A 21183-nucleotide genomic window follows, 5' to 3' on the forward strand; every position below is an offset into this window, starting at 1 on the left:
TTATCACACGTCATTTAATAGACACCGAACATAATCAGAGTCATAAAATTAATTTTACGATCACTACTAGCCTGATTTCTCTCCTTAGCAGATGGCCGAGTGGATAGTTAGAACTTATCAAGCATATCACTGCCATTAGTTCTGCCTGTTCCCAGTAGATGGAGTAGTTTAGTACTAACAACACTGTCTTTGAAGTGGGTTAAACCCAGTTTGAATCCCAGTCTCCTTTTGACCTTCGCCACCTGTCTCTCAGGCCGCGCTTATAGTGCCGGCGACGCGACGTCGCCCGAAAACAAATGCATTGCCGCTGCCGCGTGCGCTTGTAGTGCGCGCAACGGCGACAATACGACGGAGCGACGTTGCGAAAACTGGTAGCCGGCAAAATTAGTTTTTTCAAGGGCTGCCGCCTCACGTGACGGCCCTTGAACCAATCAAATGGCCGGAAACCCACGATGGCCATCGCCCGGCGAAATATAACTTTCGCCGGTGGCGACGGGTGACATCACCTGCCGTGTCGCCGTCGCCATCGACGGCACTATAGGCGCGGCCTTAGACATAAAATTGAAAGTGTAAGAGCAGGGAATCATTGTGCCTGCAAAATTCTGTGCACAGCATTGTGTACACTGTCATGCAAAAAAAATGTATTTTCTATTCCTACGGGGGACTGTGCCTTGAACAATTTAGCAGTGAAAGGGTTAACAAGTAGCTCTCCTTAAAGCTGCAGTTGAAGCTGCTGTTTTAAAATATATATATATTTTTTTCCCATTCAATAAGTGCATGAATACAATCTGCACACTGACAAGTGATTAGCTAAGCGGCAGATCGATCCGTTCTCCTGTAATCGATCGCTTTGCTCCGGGTTATTTAATTCAGTTCTTGCACAGCATTGTGGGCAATGTAGTTCCTGGAATATGATTGACTGGGCAGTTACTAGATACAATTGGGTCACTGCTAGAGAGAGGGTGGGGCTCAAGAGCCAGAGCCTATCAGAGGGGGAGGGGGGCTGTCACTTTGGAAATGCTTCCTACATTAGAAACGTTAAAAATGTCTTTAACATTATTTTTTTTAAATGCTGCAAGTATTTTCTCATAGTACAGAACTGATTTATTAAGAAACGCACACAGGTAGGATATCGCTGGAACTGCAGCTTTAACTCCGTCCTCTTTGAACAAACACCGCTGGTGCGGGACTTTCCCTTCCATCTGGGGAACCCGTGCCTCTGCTTTCTGTCAGGCACGGAAACTGCTCCAGGGTGAAGGTTTTCAGGGGGCGAGTAGGCGAGGAGTCAGTGGATCAGGAATGTCTTGGACAATCCTCGCTCCATCTGCTTCTCCTCACTGTCACAACACGATCAGGACCCGTGCGTTCCTTGGTGATTAGAGCTGGTGCGTGTGTGTGTGTGTGGAAGAGGAGTCAGTTCAAGGTTGACTTTTAAAAGCAGGCGTCTGTACAATCTTCCGTGATGGGTCAGAAAATCTGGATGCGATGCGGGTGGGCCACAGGGACCCCCCTCACTGTGTGGAAAGATGTCACCTAATGGGGTTTAAAGGTTGGCAAAATCCCCGGGTGGCCAGTTAAAGCTTCGTGTGCTGCCAGTATAATGTGGCTTTTTAGCAGATTGCTGCAGACAGTGCACTGACAGGGACTTCTTCATCAAAGTCCCACAGTTGAAAAACTTGTCGAAAACCAGTTATTGAGAAGGAAGTCTCCCGTCTTCCCCCCTCGTCCCCCTCTACACACTGCACTCTGAATCCTATCTCCTCTGCTCACTCGCCACCGGAATTATTCCTACACTAACTCATCTCTTCTTGGTCCTTTCTCTGAACACAGGCTCACTTCCGTCATCCTTCCGGCATCCTTCTGCCACACTCATCCTGAAGAAGGTTCCTCTCGATCCCGTCTTGCCTTCCAGCTACCATCTATCTCCCTTCTACCATTGGCATACACACTTGTTGAAGAACTCCTTTATAAGTGCATGCTGCAATTTCCCTCTTCTAACTGTCTCCTTGATACACTGCAGTCCGGATTCCGTCCTGATTAACCCACTGAGACGGCCCTAACAAAAGTCACTAATAACCTACTTAAAGCAGCAAACCGTGAGAAATCATGTTTTTTTTTTTATATGTAAATAAATCTGTTCCGTAGTATTAGATAATAGTGACTGTTTTTTTAAATTCAACTCTTAATGTCATTTTTAAAGATTTTTAAAGCATATTTTGATTTCTATAGCAGGCTTTATCACACCTCCCAAGCAGTGCAAGATCTTTGCAACACTTTCCTGTTTGGGATAATTTGTTGCAAATGTTCCCAGCAGTTTGAGCTGCAAACTGTAACAATTGATCATGTTACCTTAGTAATATAAGGATACATTGTAGCTGCTGTGTTACACTGACGCAGCCATTATGTTAGGCACACCATCAGGATTATAACAGATTTATAACAGGAGCATGGATGTCCAATAACCATCTTAAACTTTACATGTCAAAAGCTGAACTTATCATTTTCCCTTCTTCCAACTCAGGATTTCCCAATAAATAGATGACCCCATCATACCCCCGATACCCCACGCTATGTATCATTTATGACCCCACCCCCTCATTCATCCTTCACGTTCAGTCCCTCTCCAAATCATGTTGTTTCCACCTCAACAATATTGTTAAAGTACGTCCATTCCTCACGGAACAATCCATCCTTACGCACTAATTATCTCCCTCGTCCCTTCCTCACGGAACAATCCATCCTTACGCACTAATTATCTCCCTCGTTGCTTCCTCACGGAACAATGCATTCTTACGCACTAATTATCTCCCTCGTCCATTCCTCACGGAAAAATGCATTCTTACGCACTAATTATCTCCCTCGTCCCTTCCTCACGGAACAATCCATCCTTACGCACTAATTATCTCCCTCGTCCCTTCCTCACGGAACAATCCATCCTTACGCACTAATTATCTCCCTCGTCCCTTCCTCACGGAACAATCCAGCCTTACGCACTAATTATCTCCCTCGTCCCTTCCTCACGGAACAATCCAGCCTTACGCACTAATTATCTCCCTCGTTACTGCCTCACGGAACAATCCATCCTTACGCACTAATTATCTCCCTCGTCCCTTCCTCACGGAACAATCCATCCTTACGCACTAATTATCTCCCTCGTCCCTTCCTCACGGAACAATCCATCCTTACGCACTAATTATCTCCCTCGTCCCTTCCTCACGGAACAATCCATCCTTACGCACTAATTATCTCCCTCGTTACTGCCTCACGGAACAATCCATCCTTACGCACTAATTATTTCCCTCGTTACTGCCTCACACTCCTACATTACATATATTTATAAGTTCCTTAAACAGGCAATCCAAGACGTTTTTTATTTAAAAAAAAATTAATACAGGTGGGAAGCAGGAGACCCCTGGAGCAGAACCTCATTCATTTCAGCTCCAGGGACCCCCTGCTCCCCGAGATATTTACCTCCGAAGGGGGCGCCGGTATCTGCAGGTTGTTTTGCAGTTTAAAGCCACCGGTCACATGGACCAATAGGAAGAGGAACCTGAGGAGAATACGGCTTTCTATTGGCCCACACGGCCTGGAAGCTTTGGAAAGCAGCCATAATGTGAACCCTCAAGTGGTTACCAGCACCCACCCCAGAGGTTAGCGTCTCCAGGCGCGGCGGGTCTCCGGCGCTGAAATGAAGTCAAATAGATATGCCAAGTCTTTTTAACGATGCGTGTTTACGGGTTTCACCTGAAGTAGGATACATTGTGCATTGTGTCTGCTTCATTAACAATACGTCACATGTCTATTTGACTTTTGTCACGCAGTTTGGGTGCCGCAGGATACTGTTCTCTTTTGGAGCGATTTCTGCAGGGATTCTCGCTTTCCTGCTGGAGCGCCAGCCGCCATTTTGAAAGGAGGGGAGTGCACCCGCCATCTTTAGATCCTTTTGAATGTTCTCGTCCTCCCACGTTGTACTGCGCTGCAGAAAATGTTTGCACCACACAACTAAAAGATAACAATCTTACTAGATTAATAAGTGTCTTTAGCTAATGTCTATAGCAGTATTTTTAGGGGCGATAAAGCAGTGGGAACATGCTACTGTGTTACTCTGTGTTACTCTGCATAGGAGGGTAAGAAGGGTAAGAAAGGTATGGGACATTTACCCTGCGAGGGATCGCCAGAGGAATCAGACCGTAGAGTGACATGTTGGAGATGTATAAAATCCTGAATTCCACTGAGAATAGGGAATTGATTACTATTGGGATTAGGGGGGACCAACCTATGAAGCAAATAATGGAAGACACTTTCTTAGTCGGTCAACCTCATTGGAACTCAATGAGGAGATTAGCCTCACATATTTTATGGAAGTAATAAGTAAGTGTCTAAATAGCTTTTTGAAAGATATACAACTGTAGCATCCATCATTTCTTTGCATGTATATGTTGCATCATGGAGTGTGTTGCTTCCCGGATGCCCTCCCTTCTGCTATACCCAGAATCCTCCACTGCTGCCACTGGAGGATTCTGTAGACTGGATATAAGGCTGGATGGACTCTCTGGTCTGACTCGTCACTGGCAGCTCTGATGTTTACACTCCCGCTCTTGTAGCCGGTCCTGTGGATCTGTGACCTGTTGCTTCTTGTCTCTTAACAGTTCTTTGCCCCTTGCTATGTCAGAACGGGGGCATCTGCCTGAGGAAGGACAAGTGCCTGTGCCCGCCAAACTTCACCGGGAAGTTCTGCCAAATCCCTGTGTTACCAGGCGGGGCAACATTACAGGGACGCAGGAACATCAGTGCCGAGCAGCACGCATTGACTAAATCTGTATACACACTACCACTCTCCAACCACCATCCAGACAAAGACGGTATTAAGAATGAATGACATAAATCGCCTGCCTTGTTATTATGACTCCCTTGTTATTACCACTTTAATCAGGGTCGATGCAAGGGTATTCGGCACCCTCAGCGAACCTTCTGCTGTGCTGCCCCCCCATACCCAGTTTTTTTCCGGAATGTTTTCTACATCGGTTGGACTTGCCCGAGACAATCCTCTCTCTCTTCCCAAGCTTCTCTCTCCCCCTCTCCCCCCACCACTCTCTCTCTTCCCAAGCTTCTCTCTCCCCCCTATCCCCCTCTCCCCCCCACTCTCTCTCTCTCTTCCCAAGCTTCTCTCTCCCCCTTCCCCACTCTCCCCCACCACTCTCTTCCCAAGCTTCTCTCCCCCCTCCCCCACCACTCTCTCTCTTCCCAAGCTTCTCTCTCCCCCTACCCCCCTCTCCCCCCACCACTCTCTCTCTCTTCCCAAGCTTCTTTCTCCCCCTCCCCCACTCTCCCCCCACCACTCTTCCCAAGCTTCTCTCTCCCCCCTTCCCCACCACTCTCTCTCTTCCCAAGCTTCTCTCTCCCCCTCTACCCCTCCCTCTCTCTTCCCCTCCCCACCCCTATCTCTCTTACTCCCCACCCATCTCTCTCTTTCCCCCCACCCCCCCCTCTCTCAGTTCCTGCTGCAGTGTAGAGGCAGAAGATACCAGCCTGCTCTGCTCCCAGCCTCCACTGCCGCCCTCCCAAAATGTGGCACCCTACTGTAGAAAAAACAAATAGGTAGCGCTATATCCCACAGTGAGCTGGCAGCCGGTGATATAACCCTGACCCCTAGTCAGGCTATAGAAGTGGAAAAGAAGTTATATCAGTGGCGCTCAACACTGTAATGATCAAAGCAATTCTAATAGATATTATAAAATATATATTATAAAATATACAACCAGAGCCACGGAAATCGCCCGTCTGATTGGATGCTCCACGTGGTAAGGGTAAACATGTAAATATACAAAGAAATCAAATCATAGCATAATACTGTAAAACATACACATACATAAACAAACAACACTTAACAAACGCTGAGAACAACAGGTTCTCACAATGGCATTTAATATGGCATATCATTAATATCATAAAATACACTTATTACACATAAAATAGTACATAAAAACATATATTAGGTTCAGGCAAGATTCTCCAACTCGGGTGGGGGTACCTGCTTACCGAAAACAGGATGTAATCAGGCAATGGATAATTCAAAGAATTACATGTTTACATGTTTACCCTTACCACGTGGAGCATCCAATCAGACGGGCGATTTCCGTGGCTCTGGTTGTATATTTTATAATATATCTTATATACTATATTAGTGAAAGCACTGTATGCCTGCATGCATGCCTGCCTGCCTGCCTGCCTGCCTGGATGTCCGGTGTCCCTAGGGGCAATCTCATTGGTCCCTTGGCCCGCCCGCCCCCGCACACCTCTCATTGGCCTCACACACACACACCACCCCCTTGGCCCGCCCCCCACACCTCTCATTGGCCTGAGGCGGAGTGACGGGCCAAAGGACCAAAAAAAAAAAACACACACACACACACACCTCTCCCCCTCCCCGCTCCAAATCACCTCTCCCCCCTCCAAATCACCTCTCCCCCCTCCCCGCTCCAAATCACCTCTCCCCCTCCCCGCTCCAAATCACCTCTCCCCCTCCCCGCTCCAAATCACCTCTCCCCCTCCCCGCTCCAAATCACCTCTCCCCCTCCCCGCTCCAAATCACCTCTCCCCCTCCCCGCTCCAAATAACCTCTCCCCCCTCCCCGCTCCAAATCACCTCTCCCCCCTCCCCAGCGGCATCACCTCTCCCCTTCCCCGCTCCAAATCACCTCTCCCCCCTCCCCGCTCCCTCTCCCCCCTCCCCGCTCCAAATCACCTCTCCCCCCTCCCCGCTCCAAATCACCTCTCCCCCCTCCCCAGCGGCATCACCTCTCCCCCTCCCCGCTCCAAATTACCTCTCCCCCTTCCCGCTCCAAATCACCTCTCCCCCCTCCCCAGCGGCATCACCTCTCCCCCTCCCCAGCAGCATTACCTCTCCCCCTCCCCGCTCCAAATCACCTCTCCCCCTCCCCGCTCCAAATCACCTCACCCCCTCCCCAGCGGCGCTCAAACTCAACTCTCCCCCTCCCCAGCGGCATCACCTCTCCCCCCTCCCCAGCGGCATCACCTCTCCCCCCTCCCCAGCGGCATCACCTCTCCCCCCTCCCCAGCGGCATCACCTCTCCCCCCTCCCCAGCGGCATCACCTCTCCCCCCTCCCCAGCGGCATCACCTCTCCCCCCTCCCCAGCGGCATCACCTCTCCCCCCTCCCCAGCGGCATCACCTCTCCCCCCTCCCCAGCGGCATCACCTCTCCCCCCTCCCCAGCGGCATCACCTCTCCCCCCTCCCCAGCGGCATCACCTCTCCCCCCTCCCCAGCGGCATCACCTCTCCCCTACCCCCGGCGGGGGAACAGGCAGCTGCCACGCGGCGCGTAAGATGGCGGACCCCCTTCCTCCCTCGCGGCGCCGAGTCAGACAATGGCGGCGCCCGGAAGTACAGGTAGGTGTCGCTCCCCCACCTCCGGCGCCAAACGGAACTGAGAAAGGGTGCATCAACAGAGACGTGTGTGTGTGTGTGTGTGTGTGTGTGTGTGTGTGTGTGTGTGTGTGTGTGTGTGTGTGTGTGTGTCACTGTCCACTGCCCCCCCCTCCTGTCCACTGCCCCCCCGTCCACTGCCCCCCCGTCCACTGCCCCCCCCTCCTGTCCACTGCCCCCCCCTCCTGTCCACTGCCCCCCCCCCTCCTGTCCACTGCCCCCCCTCCTGTCCACTGCCCCCCCTCCTGTCCACTGCCCCCCCTCCTGTCCACTGCCCCCCCTCCTGTCCACTGCCCCCCCTCCTGTCTACCCCCCCTCTCCTGTCCACTGCCCCCCCTCCTGTCCACTGCCCCCCTTCCTGTCCACTGCCCCCCTCCTGTCCACCTCCCCCCCCCTCCCCCTCTCCTGTCCACTGCCCCCCCTCCTGTCCACTGCCCCCCCCTCCTGTCCACTGTCCCCCCCTCCTGTCTACTGTCCGTCCCCCCCTCCTGCCCCCCCCTCCTGTCCACTGCCCCCCCCTCCTGTCCACTGCCCCCCCTCCTGTCCACTGCCCCCCCTCCTGTCCACTGCCCCCCTTCCTGTCCACTGCCCCCCTCCTGTCCACTGCCCCCTCCTGTCCACCTCCCCCCCTCCCCCTCTCCTGTCCACTGCCCCCCCTCCTGTCCAATGCCCCCCCCTCCTGTCCACTGTCCCCCCCTCTTGTCTACTGTCCGTCCCCCCCTCCTGCCCCCCCCTCCTGTCCACTGTCCCCCCCATCCTGTCCACTGTCACCCCATCCTGTCCACTGTCCGTCCCCACACCCTCCTGTCCACTGTCCGTCCCCACACCCTCCTGTCCACTGTCCGACGCCCCCCCCCTGCCTTTGACGCCCCCCCCCTGCCTTTGACGCCCCCCCCCCTGCCTTTGACACCCCCCCCCTGCCTTTGACGCCCCCCCCCTGCCTTTGACGCCCCCCCCTGCCTTTGACGCCCCCCCCTGCCTTTGACGCCCCCCTCCCTGCCTTTGACGCCTCCCCTCCCCTGACTCCCCTCCCTGGTGCTCCCCTCCCCGGCGCTCCACTCACATCACCTCCCACACACTGACTGACACACACAACTTATTGACACACACACACGCTGACTGACGCACACACACACGCACACTAACTGACGCGCGCACACACACTGATGACACACACACACTGACCTACACACACACTGACTGACACACTGACACTGACTCACACACACACACTAACTGACGCGCGCACACACACACACACACACACACTGACTGACACACACACTGACTGACACACACTGACTGACACACACACTGACTGACACACACACTGACTGACACACACACACCGACTGACACACACACACCGACTGACGCGCACACTGACTGCCGCACGTGCACACACACACCCACACACACACTGACTGCCGCACGCGTACACACACTGACTGACTGCCGCACGCACGCACACACTGACTGACGCGCACACAAACCCTGACTGACGCACACACGCACGCACACACGCACACACTGACTGAGGCACACACTGGCTGTGTGTGCGTCAGTCAGTCTGTGTGTGTTTGTGTTTCTGCCTCAGACTCACTGACGCGCGCGCAAACACACAGTGACTGACGCACACATGCTACATGAAGCTGTGAAGGAGGGAGGGAGGGGGGGGACTGGATTGATGTGAATGGGGGACAAACAGAGAGAGGGGGGAGGAGAGAGAGAGGAACGGGAACATTACATCCCGGGCAACGCCGGGTCTCTCAGCTAGTATTTTATAATATCTATTAGAATTGCTTTGATCATTACAGTGTTGAGCGCCACTGATATAACTTCTTTTCCACCCTACTGTAGGTGACGCCTAGGTTGCCCAGTGCTTGTACCGGCCCTGACTATACTAATATGATGTATCATACCTTATTAACTCTATCTTGGTATTAAGTCTCATGTCTTATTTCCACCCTCTTGGTAATATGTCTTATGTGTAATATCCTCTCTCTTGGTATTACGTTATGTGTAATATCCTCTCTCTTGGTATTACGTTATGTGTAATATCCTCTCTCTGTATTACGTCATGTGTAATATCCTCTCTCTTGGTATTACGTTATGTGTAATATCCTCTCTCTTGGTATTACGTTATGTGTAATATCCTCTCTCTTGGTATTACGTTATGTGTAATATCCTCTCTCTTGGTATTACGTTATGTGTAATATCCTCTCTCTTGGTATTACGTCATGTGTAATATCCTCTCTCTTGGTATTACGTTATGTGTAATATCCTCTCTCTGTATTACGTTATGTGTAATATCCTCTCTCTTGGTATTACGTTATGTGTAATATCCTCTCTTGGTATTACGTTATGTGTAATATCCTCTCTCTTGGTATTACGTTATGTGTAATATCCTCTCTCTTGGTATTACGTTATGTGTAATATCCTCTCTCTTGGTATTACGTTATGTGTAATATCCTCTCTCTTGGTATTACGTTATGTGTAATATCCTCTCTTGGTATTACGTTATGTGTAATATCCTCTCTCTTGGTATTACGTTATGTGTAATATCCTCTCTCTTGGTATTACGTTATGTGTAATATCCTCTCTCTTGGTATTACGTTATGTGTAATATCCTCTCTCTTGGTATTACGTTATGTGTAATATCCTCTCTTGGTATTACGTTATGTGTAATATCCTCTCTCTTGGTATTACGTTATGTGTAATATCCTCTCTCTTGGTATTACGTTATGTGTAATATCCTCTCTCTTGGTATTACGTTATGTGTAATATCCTCTCTCTTGGTATTACGTTATGTGTAATATCCTCTCTCTTGGTATTACGTTATGTGTAATATCCTCTCTCTTGGTATTACGTTATGTGTAATATCCTCTCTCTTGGTATTACGTTATGTGTAATATCCTCTCTCTTGGTATTACGTTATGTGTAATATCCTCTCTCTTGGTATTACGTTATGTGTAATATCCTCTCTCTTGGTATTACGTTATGTGTAATATCCTCTCTCTTGGTATTACGTTATGTGTAATATCCTCTCTCTTGGTATTACGTCATGTGCAATATCCTCTCTCTTGGTATTACGTTATGTGTAATATCCTCTCTCTTGGTATTACGTTATGTGTAATATCCTCTCTCTTGGTATTACGTTATGTGTAATATCCTCTCTCTTGGTATTACGTCATGTGTAATATCCTCTCTCTTGGTATTACGTTATGTGTAATATCCTCTCTCTGTATTACGTTATGTGTAATATCCTCTCTCTTGGTATTATGTTATGTGTAATATCCTCTCTAGGTATTACGTTATGTGTAATATCCTCTCTCTTGGTATTACGTTATGTGTAATATCCTCTCTCTTGGTATTACGTTATGTGTAATATCCTCTCTTGGTATTACGTTATGTGTAATATCCTCTCTCTTGGTATTACGTTATGTGTAATATCCTCTCTTGGTATTACGTTATGTGTAATATCCTCTCTCTTGGTATTACGTTATGTGTAATATCCTCTCTCTTGGTATTACGTTATGTGTAATATCCTCTCTCTTGGTATTACGTCATGTGTAATATCCTCTCTCTTGGTATTACGTTATGTGTAATATCCTCTCTTGGTATTACGTTATGTGTAATATCCTCTCTCTTGGTATTACGTTATGTGTAATATCCTCTCTTGGTATTACGTTATGTGTAATATCCTCTCTCTTGGTATTACGTTATGTGTAATATCCTCTCTCCTGGTATTACGTTATGTGTAATATCCTCTCTCCTGGTATTACGTTATGTGTAATATCCTCTCTCTTGGTATTACGTTATGTGTAATATCCTCTCTCTTGGTATTACGTTATGTGTAATATCCTCTCTCTTGGTATTACGTTATGTGTAATATCCTCTCTCTTGGTATTACGTTATGTGTAATATCCTCTCTCTTGGTATTACGTTATGTGTAATATCCTCTCTCTTGGTATTGCGTCATGTCATCTTACGACTATCATCTTATTACTATAGGAGGAGCAACAATTGTCAAGGTGCACGTAGAGCACCCTCCAGAGGCCTCGGTAAACATCCACCAGGTGGAGAGCATCCATGGGCGTGGGCAGCAGGCAGGTGAGCGGCGGGACGTGTCCCAGAATGCTGTGCAGCAGTCGGGGAGGGTCCCCCTGTACAGAGTGCAGGCGCAGAGCAGCCCCAGGATCAACGGCTACACGGAAAACTCCGGGTTCGGCTACTGCTTCCGGCGCCTGGAGAACAGCCAGGTATGTGAATGAGTATAGTGGCAGCACGACCCACTGATAAACCCTTCAGCTGGCAGAGGGGCTCTGCAACGCATTGCCCGCGTGGCAGCGGACAGGTTGCAGCCCCAGTCTTAAAATATGCGGGCGGTTTAATGAACAGGTCACTCAGACATGTAATATCTGCCATCGCGGTCAATTTAATGTCTGAATTGTAACAGTTTAATCCTAGAGAGGGAGAACGGGTGGGCGAGATTGGGAGAAGGCGGGTGACAAATGGAGAAGTCAGACTGTTCTAGTAGTTATTTCTGTGGGATTTTAGGCCACACACTATCAGATCAAACACGCATCTCTATTAGGACTACTCCAAATTCATTGGTGTAAATAGCAATATCCCGTATCCTTTTGGCTGGCTGCATGTCCATCTTACTGAGGCTATTTTCTCCCCACTGAGAACATATTGCTCTTTTTAATTGCTCATCCCACAAGATTAGCTAGGTTCACTTCCCCTTGCCCACATCCCTCCTTCCCATGTAAGAGGCAGGGTACAGAGCTTGCGATCAAAGCCGAAAGTAGCGTTTCCAAGAGATGACGGCGTCACCTCCAGGGAGCGGGGGCTGCGAGTCGCCTGCCGCATATTTCTGGAGCAAAACAAATTGTATCAAAGAACGTTCCTTCCACGAGTGATCCCGGGCTCTGTGTGTGACGCCAGCACACAGCCCAGGAGAATATATAAGTGTGTCATCTCATGACACTGGTTTCATTGCCTCCCCGTGGGGCCGAGCCCGAGTCCATGAGACGCTCGGCCGGAGTTATCTCACCGTGTTGCCGGTTGCCAGCGCAGCTGCATTCCCATGAAGTTCATTCAAGTTTCTGCTTTACTTCCAGTGCGCCTCCCCTCTCCCCGGCCTGAGGACCCAGGAGATCTGCTGTCGAGGTTCTGGAGTGGCTTGGGGGGTCCATGACTGCACGCCGTGCTCTGGGTACCAGGGTAAGTATTCCACCTCTGGCAGGGGCACAGCAGCGCTTCAGGATAGACGGACCAGATTTTCAATGTTGGCAATATGTATAACGGTATGTAAACGGGTGCGGGTCTGGGTGCGGGACACACTGGCAGCGAAGCGGTTAAGATTGGTCTTTAACAATTCATCACCTGTCTGAAAACCCTGTATACACCTTTTGCTCAGAGGATATACAGGGGACAGTGACAGAGAAGATTACTTTTAACAGTAGGTGATGTTAGTTACCACTAGTAATTCTACATGTCAAAACACATTACTGACCCCTGATATATTAAAATGCCCTTGGTGTTAAACACAGTAGCATTGGATCCAGCCACCCTCTTTCCTTCTGCCCTACACTCCCATTTTCATGCACTCCTGACTCCACTTCGCCATGCGTGAGAAGTCTCCTCTTGGCTGGCAGCTCTCAGGCAGGGTCAGGTAGTGAGGAGTATGAAATCCAGATACAACCCACTCCCCAGCTCAGGCTAGTGACAGGAGAGCAGGCCGCTGGGACAGGGGGGGTATTAAACGTCTTCCAGGAACCACCCACGTTATCCTGCCGAGCGAAACACGCCAAGCGCACATCTGTCCTGTGTTCTTCCCGTGGAGTCTAACCAACCAAGCAGAAAGACCCTGTGCCCATCTGTGATAAATAAAACATGATTACAAAACAAGGGCTTGGTTCTTCTCCACGAGGGAAGCGTTTTCTTGTGCTCACAGGAGGTCGTGTGAGAAGAAAAGTGACCCAAGTGTAGCACTCAAGCTCACCCTCTGGTGGCGAATGTAGTAATTAAAATAATTCTTTATTACGTAACAATAGATAAAATAATGGGTGTTCAAAGATGAACTGAAGGTAAGTTGGATCTTGAGACTGATAAGCGTTTGGCTCAGGATCCTGTAAATCAAAGTGTATTAATAGACCATTGCTAGATTACACTAAATGACAGTGCTCGTGAAGGATCCGTGAACCGATAGGACGTCCAGGGAATTCCCTGGCTTATATGCAAGATAAAGTAAATAGTAAATCTATCAGCAGTTGTACTGATAAGCTACTACAGTGTAGGTCAGGTGATTATATTTACGGTTAATGTATGGTTAGTGTGGTATCTAGTTTATAGTATATTTAGTATACCACAGTTCAACCAGTATAGGTATTTAGTTGATCTGGGCTAGTCTGAATCCTCCATTAAGAAAGGTAGAGGTATAGGATTTTCACACCAATAGATAACTGATATGACCTCATATAAACCTTGCATTAAGAAAGTGAGTGCAATGGTGTGTCCAGGTAGTTCTGCAAATGCGGAGATATCTTATATAGGTTTTATCACATCCGTATAATAGCTGATATGACCTCACATGACCTTGTACTGAAGAAGTGTTTAGCAGTGTTATCAGGCAGATTATTGTAATACTGTAATACTTTGCCAGTGTCTAACTGTATATCAGTATTTTTACACCGTAAGTATAGGTATATACAATCTCTTTGAGGACAAATTGTGAGAGAGTGATACTAGCTATGTATTCACAGCATTGATAACAGCCCCCTTTGGATCTAGGGGTTAGTATCACATACAAGGAATGTCCTATAGTAACCTTTTTGGGTCAGAGGTGGTGTAATGATATCGTAGTCCTTGGAACACCGTTTAACATACGTAGCGGGTCAGCTAGGATAAAAGCTGATCCTGGCGTGAACAGGTAGTATGACCAGTAATGAATATGTACGTGAAACAACACCCCCTGGAGAAGAGATGCTCATATATACTCCTAATGGCGATAAGCTCCTAATACACGTCAGTGTTAATAGCAGGAGCCGGAGTGTGCCACTTTGCAAGCTGATGAGATAGAGTATCTCTCAGTCCTGCGTAAGTACATTTATCTGGACAGCAATATCCCTGTTAGTCAGATTTAGAGGCTTATATTCGTCCGTCGGAACACATTAAAGCTTATATCGAGCAGGAGCAGGGAACTGCACCAGCTCGCCGTGCGAGACAGTCAGGCGCGGTGGTAATCGATCCCTGCGCGTGCACGTCTGAGATTGAGCCGACGCGCGCGTTTCGCGAGAGACGCTTCTTCAAGGCAAGTTGCAAGTAATGATGACCTCACAGGAGGTCTAAAGAAGTTACCCCCCTCCGACTATTTAAGGCTTTAACGTAAGGGACAATGGGTTAAAAGGCCAGTCTTTTCTAGGACCAAATGGAATGAAGGACCATGTTAGTGCCATGCAGATGGGACCCCCTTAAACATGTCGCTACAATGAATAAAGTTTGGTCCTCGAAGGGACTGCCCCTTTAAGAGCCACACGTGGCACTATTCAATCTGTATACTATTCAGTATGCAGTGACGCTGGCTTCTCCTTGTCCGGGAAGACTTTAGCTCTGTTCATTTGAAGGACATGTTAAAAAGAGACCTACAGTACATATTTCCCTACCCAGGACCCCAAACTTTAGCTACCAGCAGCGGGGGCCAGATTGTGAGGGCTCCTCATATTTTGTCCTTTTTAGGCAGCATTGTTAATATGCGATATGAATATTGAATTAGTAGATAGTTCCACAGTGTACACAATCCTTACGTAGAATTTTTCTGCCCCTTAGAGCAGGGGTGCGTAAACTGGGGGGGGGGCACGCAAGATTGTTCAGGGGGGGGGGCGGGCGGATGCAGAGGTCCCGCGCTCTTCCCCGAAGGCATTTAAATTAAATCCCGGGGGATCGCGTGAGGCCTCTGTAACGTCCCTTACCTTGTCTTCGGCACGCGTCGCCATTGCAACGCGGCGTCAAACGACGACGCGGGGTGATGTCACGTTGCCATGGCTATTTGACACTGAAGACAAGGGCAGGAATGGGGCGCGAGCAGGGGGAGAGCAGGCAGGGGGGGGCCGCGGGGAAAGTTTGCGCACCCCCGCGCTTAGAGCTTATGATCTACGTTTTCGTAACAATGGTGACTTTCCCAAAGGTCACAAGGAGCGGATACTGGGACTTACGTCAAATTCACCCACTTCAAAGGCAATAACGTCCTACTCTTTCACCTCTAGCCTTTGGGTATTGTGATATATTGAAGCAAAAGGTGTTTGAGGGGAGGTACATAGGACCCATCACCTTCCAGGGTGTGTTCCCTTCACTCTCACCTGAGCCCTAATTAATGAGCTTCAAGGTTAAAAGGCAGCACAGACAGCTTCCTGTGCTGCTGCTGTGCTGGTCTGAAGGCACACACACAGACAGCTTCCTGTGCTGCTGCTGTGCTGGTCTGAAGGCACACACACAGACAGCCCTGTGAGATACTGCAAAGGGAAGCTGCAGGTACAGTGTCTAAAGTGGGGAAAGAACTTAGTTTCCCCACTGGTAGTTAGGGACTAAGCTGTATTAGTCAGAACTCTGAAAAGGAGTTAGGTTTTTGTTTCTGTTTTATGTTATAAGTTAACCCTGTTCCTGCTTTGTACCTGGCAAATAAACCCTCCTGTGCATCAACACTATGTTTCCCTGCCTTTGATCTGGATACAAGAGACTGCAACGTGGTGGGGACATCACAATTGGTGGAGTTTAGTGCAGGCAGTGAAAGTGGAAAATGGAGGCTTTTCTTACCTCGCTCCAGTACAAGCAAACAGAAAATGCTGCTATCCTATTGCGGGGTTTGCAGGAGATGTCAAAATCCCATAATGAGAGCTTACAACAGATGACAAAGTCACAAACTGATAGTACTGTGGCGTTAGTACAGCAGATGGCGCTGTCCTTACATCAGACGCTAAAAGAAGAGCAACACGAGGCGCAACTTCGCCTACACCAGGAGCTCCGAGTATTGGGGGAGAAGATTACCGCCCACACTAGTGTGGCCCCACAGGTCGCTCACCAGGTAAAATCGCACCTTATTCAGAAAATTACGATGGACGATGACGTTGAGGCGTACCTGTCAATTTTCGAGCGCACCGCAGTGCGCGAAGGGTGGCCAGTTGAGCAGTGGGCTGGAATAATTGCTCCTTTCCTGGTGGGGGACTCGCAGAAGGCTTATTATGACTTGGAGCCAGAGCAAGCGAAAAACTATGAAACCCTGAAGGCTGAGATTATGGCACGGCTAGGTGTTACTGTCGTAGTTCGGGCCCAGTGGTTCCACTCCTGGCGTTACAATGCAGAAAAGGCTCCATGCTCCCAACTCTACGACCTCATCCACTCTGCACGGAAATGGCTCCAGCCTGACGAATGTACAGCCGCCGCCGCCGTCAAAAGGGTCGTCATAGACCGGTTCCTGCGTGGTCTTCCTCGCACCTTCCAGAAGTGGGTCAGCCAGAGTGACCCCCAAAACGCAGAGCAGTTGGTCGCTTTAGTGGAACGCCACTTTGCTGCTGAGGAGATGGCCCGGAATACAAGTCCCGACGAGTTTCCCGGTCGCAGGTCCCCGCACATCAGGAGGTCCGGTAAGACTGTTCCTCGGCCTAGTGGCCCACAGGGACTCATAGACTCCCATAAAGGAGGTGGAAATCCCACGGCCCATAGAAGGGACTCTAGCCCCACTCCTTCCAATTGACTGGAGAAAAACCCCCGACCCAGTTTTGGGAAGTACACTGAGTGCTACAAATGTCATGAATTTGGACATGTGGCAGCAGTTTGCCCTATGAACCTTGACCGAATGCAATGTGACATTTCTGTGGGGTGTTTTTTGGGCGGGGTTCCTGCTGTTAAACAGACTGTGATAGAGAAAGGTCATTTAGAGAGGAATAGGATGTGTGAAGTCAAAATAGATGGGATACCTGTAAGTGCAATGCTTGACACTGGTAGTACAGTTACATTGGTCGCTGCACGTCTAGTCCAGTCTGGGTTTCTACCAGGGGTCTCCTTACAGGTAACCTGTATCCATGGGGATGATCGCACTTACCCGGCAGCACGAGTGTACATAGAAAACCCCATCGGCCCAGTACATCATCAGGGATAGGTATTGCCGAATCTGATGTATGAGGTACTAGTGGGTCAGGATTTCCCGTGGTTTTGGGAACTGTGGGAAAGGAAGTCTGATTGTGTTCAGGATGTGCCCTTGAGGTCTGAGATTCCCAATCCAGTAGACCTTGGTTCTCTGTTAGAGGTTATGGCAGGTGAAGGACCTGAGGTTGAGGACCCCCCCAGAACTAGATTTTCGGGATTTACAAGTTGCTCCCGTAAAGTTTGCCTCTGCCCAACTAGACAATTTGACGCTAGTAAACGCCAAAGCCACAGTAGTGAGCATAAATGGGGTACCAGTTAACCCTGAGGTTACGCCATCACCACCCTAATTTGTCTACAACAATGACTTAGTGTATAGGGTAGAAAGAGAAGACCCTGATAGGTTAGAGCAGCTACTAGGGGGCCAAAGCCCTTTAGAAGTCAGGTAATGAACCTGGCCCATAGCCATATCCTGGGAGGACACCTAGGGATAAAGAAAACCACTGATAGAATAAAGGCGCGATTTTACTGGCTGGGTCTACACAAAGACGTAGAACGTTATCGTGAGACATGTCCAGAGTGTCAAATGACCTCACCAGTAAAATCGTTCCGTAGTCCGTTAATACCCTTGCCCATTATTGAAGTTCCCTTTGAACGTATCGGAATGGATCTGGTAGGCCCGTTACCAAAGTCAGCACGGGGCCATCAACACATTCTAGTCATTGTAGACTATGCCACAAAATATCCAGAAGCGGTTCCCCTCCAGAAAACATCCGCTAAAGGCATAGCCAAAGAATTAATGTTGTTGTTTACTCGGGTCGGGATCCCCAAGGAAATATTAACAGACCAAGGAACCCCTTTTATGTCCCGGGTTACGAAAGAGCTATGCCGGTTGCTGAATATCAAACATTTACACACCTCGGTCTATCACCCGCAAACCGACGGCCTAGTGGAGCGGTTTAACAAGACTCTTAAACATATGTTACGGAAGGCCATAGACCGAGATGGTATAAACTGGGATTTTCTCTTACCGTATTTGTTGTTTGCCGTAAGAGAAGTTCCTCAGGCATCTACAGGGTACTCCCTTTTTGAGTTGTTGTATGGGAGACACCCACGAGGTATACTTGATATGCTCAAAGAGACCTGGGAAACAGAGTCAACACCCCACCGTAGCATAATCGAGCATATTTCCCAGATGCAGGGTCGCATTGCAACAGTGTTGCCGATTGTGCGACAACACGTGCAGCAAGCCCAGAGTTCACAGCAGAACTCTTATAACTGGAATGCCAGACTTAGGGTGTTTGGGCCGGGAGATAAGGTGTTAGTGCTAGTACCTACAGTAGAATGTAAATTTTTGGCCACCTGGCGGGGACCCTACGAAGTCCTAGAAAGAGTAGGAGAGGTCAATTATAGAGTTAGACAGCCCGGGAGGAGGAAGCCAGAACAGTTGTATCATGTGAATCTCTTAAAGCCCTGGAAAGAGAGGGAAGCGTTGGTTACTGTAGTTCGGACTGTACCATCTAGGGAACCTTCTGTTCCTGAAGTGAAAAATGCTGACACCTTGTCTGGCCCTCAGAAACAGGAGGTAAAGGAGTTTCTTGTGCGCAATGCCCGAGTTTTCTCCCCTGTACCTGGGAGAACCTCGGTTATTGAGCATAACATCCATACAGAACCTGGGAAGGTCGTACATCTTAAGCCCTGTAGATTACCTGAGGCTAGGCGACAGGCCGTTAAAGAGGAGGTACAGAAAATGTTGGAACTCGACGTAATCGAGGAATCATTCAGTAACTGCTCGAGCCCTATCGTGTTGGTTCAGAAACCGGATGGCTTGATCAGGTTCTGTAATGATTTTAGGAAACTAAATGCAGTCCAAATTTGATACATACCCTATGCCACGGGTGGACGAACTGATAGACAGGGAAGGTGATGCCCGATACTTAACTACCCTTGATCTGACTAAGGGGTATTGGCAGGTACCTCTAACACAGGCTGCTAAAGAAAAAACGGCATTTTCCACACCAGGCGGGCTATACCAATATAAGGTCCTACCCTTCGGTCTACATGGGGCTCCAGCAACTTTTCAGAGATTGATGGACCGGGTGTTGAAGTCCCATACAGACTATGCCGCGAGCTACCTTGATGATGTGATCATTCACAGAAATGACTGGGGCTCTCACCTGGAAAAGGTACAGGCAGTTCTAGACTCCCTGGAGGAAGCGGGTCTGACGGCAAACCCTGCTAAGTGTGCCATCGGTTTAGAAGAGACCAAGTACTTAGGGTATACGGTTGGTAGACGGCTTGTGAAACCGCAGGTGGCAAAGCTAAAGACAATTAGGGAGTGGCCGAGACCAGTAACTAAGAAACAGGTTAAGCCTTCCTCGGCCTGGCCGGTTACTACCGTCGATTTATACCGGACTTTGCCACCCTCTCAACCCCTCTGTCCGACCTAACAAAGGGAAGAGTTCGTCATGGTGAAGTGGTCTGACCAAGCGGAGAAAGCTTTCCAAAGCTTAAAAGACGCCTTATGCGCTCATCCCGTCCTGATCACCCCGGACTTCACCAGGGACTTTCAGGTTCAGTGTGACGCTTCCGATGTAGGGATAGGAGCGGTCCTGTCACAAAGAGTCGGAACGGAGGAACACCCCATCATATATATCAGCAGAAAACTAACTGTCCAGAAGAGATATGCAGTAGCTGAGAAAGAGGGCTTGGCCATCAAATGGGCATTAGAGACTCTAAAATATTATTTGTTAGGGAGAAAATTTACCCTAATAACCGACCATGCACCCTTAAAGTACATGCAGCAAAATAAGGAAAAGAATGCTCGTGTAACTCGCTGGTTTTTGAGTGTCCAGGGGTTCCAGTTCACAGTTGAACACAGGCCAGGCTCCAAACATGGAACTGCTGATGCATTGTCCCGAGTATACACCTCCCTATTTTCCAGTGCTCACCCGATAACGATTGAGCAAAGGGTGGGGGGGGGGGGATATGTGATATATTGAAGCAAAAGGCGTTTGAGGGGAGGTACATAGGACCCAGCACCTTCCAGGGTATGTTCCCTTCACTCTCACCTGAGCCCTAATTAATGAGCTTCAAGGTTAAAAGGCAGCACAGACAGCTTCCTGTGCTGCTGCTGTGCTGGTCTGAAGGCACACACACAGACAGCCCTGTGAGATACTGCAAAGGGAAGCTGCAGGTACAGTGTCTAAAGTGGGGAAAGAGCTTAGGTTTCCCCCACTGTTAGTTAGGGACTATCCAAGTAGAGAAGAATGGTGGAGCACTGCTAGAAAAAATAAAGGGCTGGAGGCTTGTGGCAAGTTAAAAATGCTTTAATCTAATGCATAAGTAGACCGGGCTACAGTAAGAGAGGTTCTCTAACGCGTTTCGCACTGTCAAAGCGCTTTGACAGCGCGAAACGCGTTAGAGAACCTATCTGTTTGTAGCCCGGTCTTCTTATGCATTAGATTAAAGCATTTTTAACTTGCCACAAGCCTCCAGCCCTTCCTTTTTTCTAGCAGTGCTCCACCATTCTTCTCTACTTGGATTTACCTGCACCGGAAAGAGGCACGCTGTATCTTTCAAGGACCTGATGATT

At 49.0% G+C, this 21183-nt stretch overlaps 1 protein-coding gene across 4 annotated transcripts in view; it reads left to right on the forward strand.

The window, feature by feature from the left end:
* Nucleotides 1–21183, forward strand: part of LTBP4 (latent transforming growth factor beta binding protein 4) — a 267101-nt gene that overhangs the window by 167462 nt on the left and 78456 nt on the right. For all 4 annotated transcript variants that reach the window (XM_075606993.1, XM_075606992.1, XM_075606994.1 and 1 more), the window contains 3 exons: nt 4650–4862; nt 11460–11707; nt 12572–12674. In XM_075606993.1, coding sequence (XP_075463108.1) covers nt 4650–4862; nt 11460–11707; nt 12572–12674 — 564 coding nt within the window. The remainder of the gene's footprint in view (nt 1–4649; nt 4863–11459; nt 11708–12571; nt 12675–21183) is intronic.

This window comes from Ascaphus truei, chromosome 7 (assembly GCF_040206685.1).
Source record: "Ascaphus truei isolate aAscTru1 chromosome 7, aAscTru1.hap1, whole genome shotgun sequence".
NCBI lineage: Eukaryota > Metazoa > Chordata > Amphibia > Anura > Ascaphidae > Ascaphus > Ascaphus truei.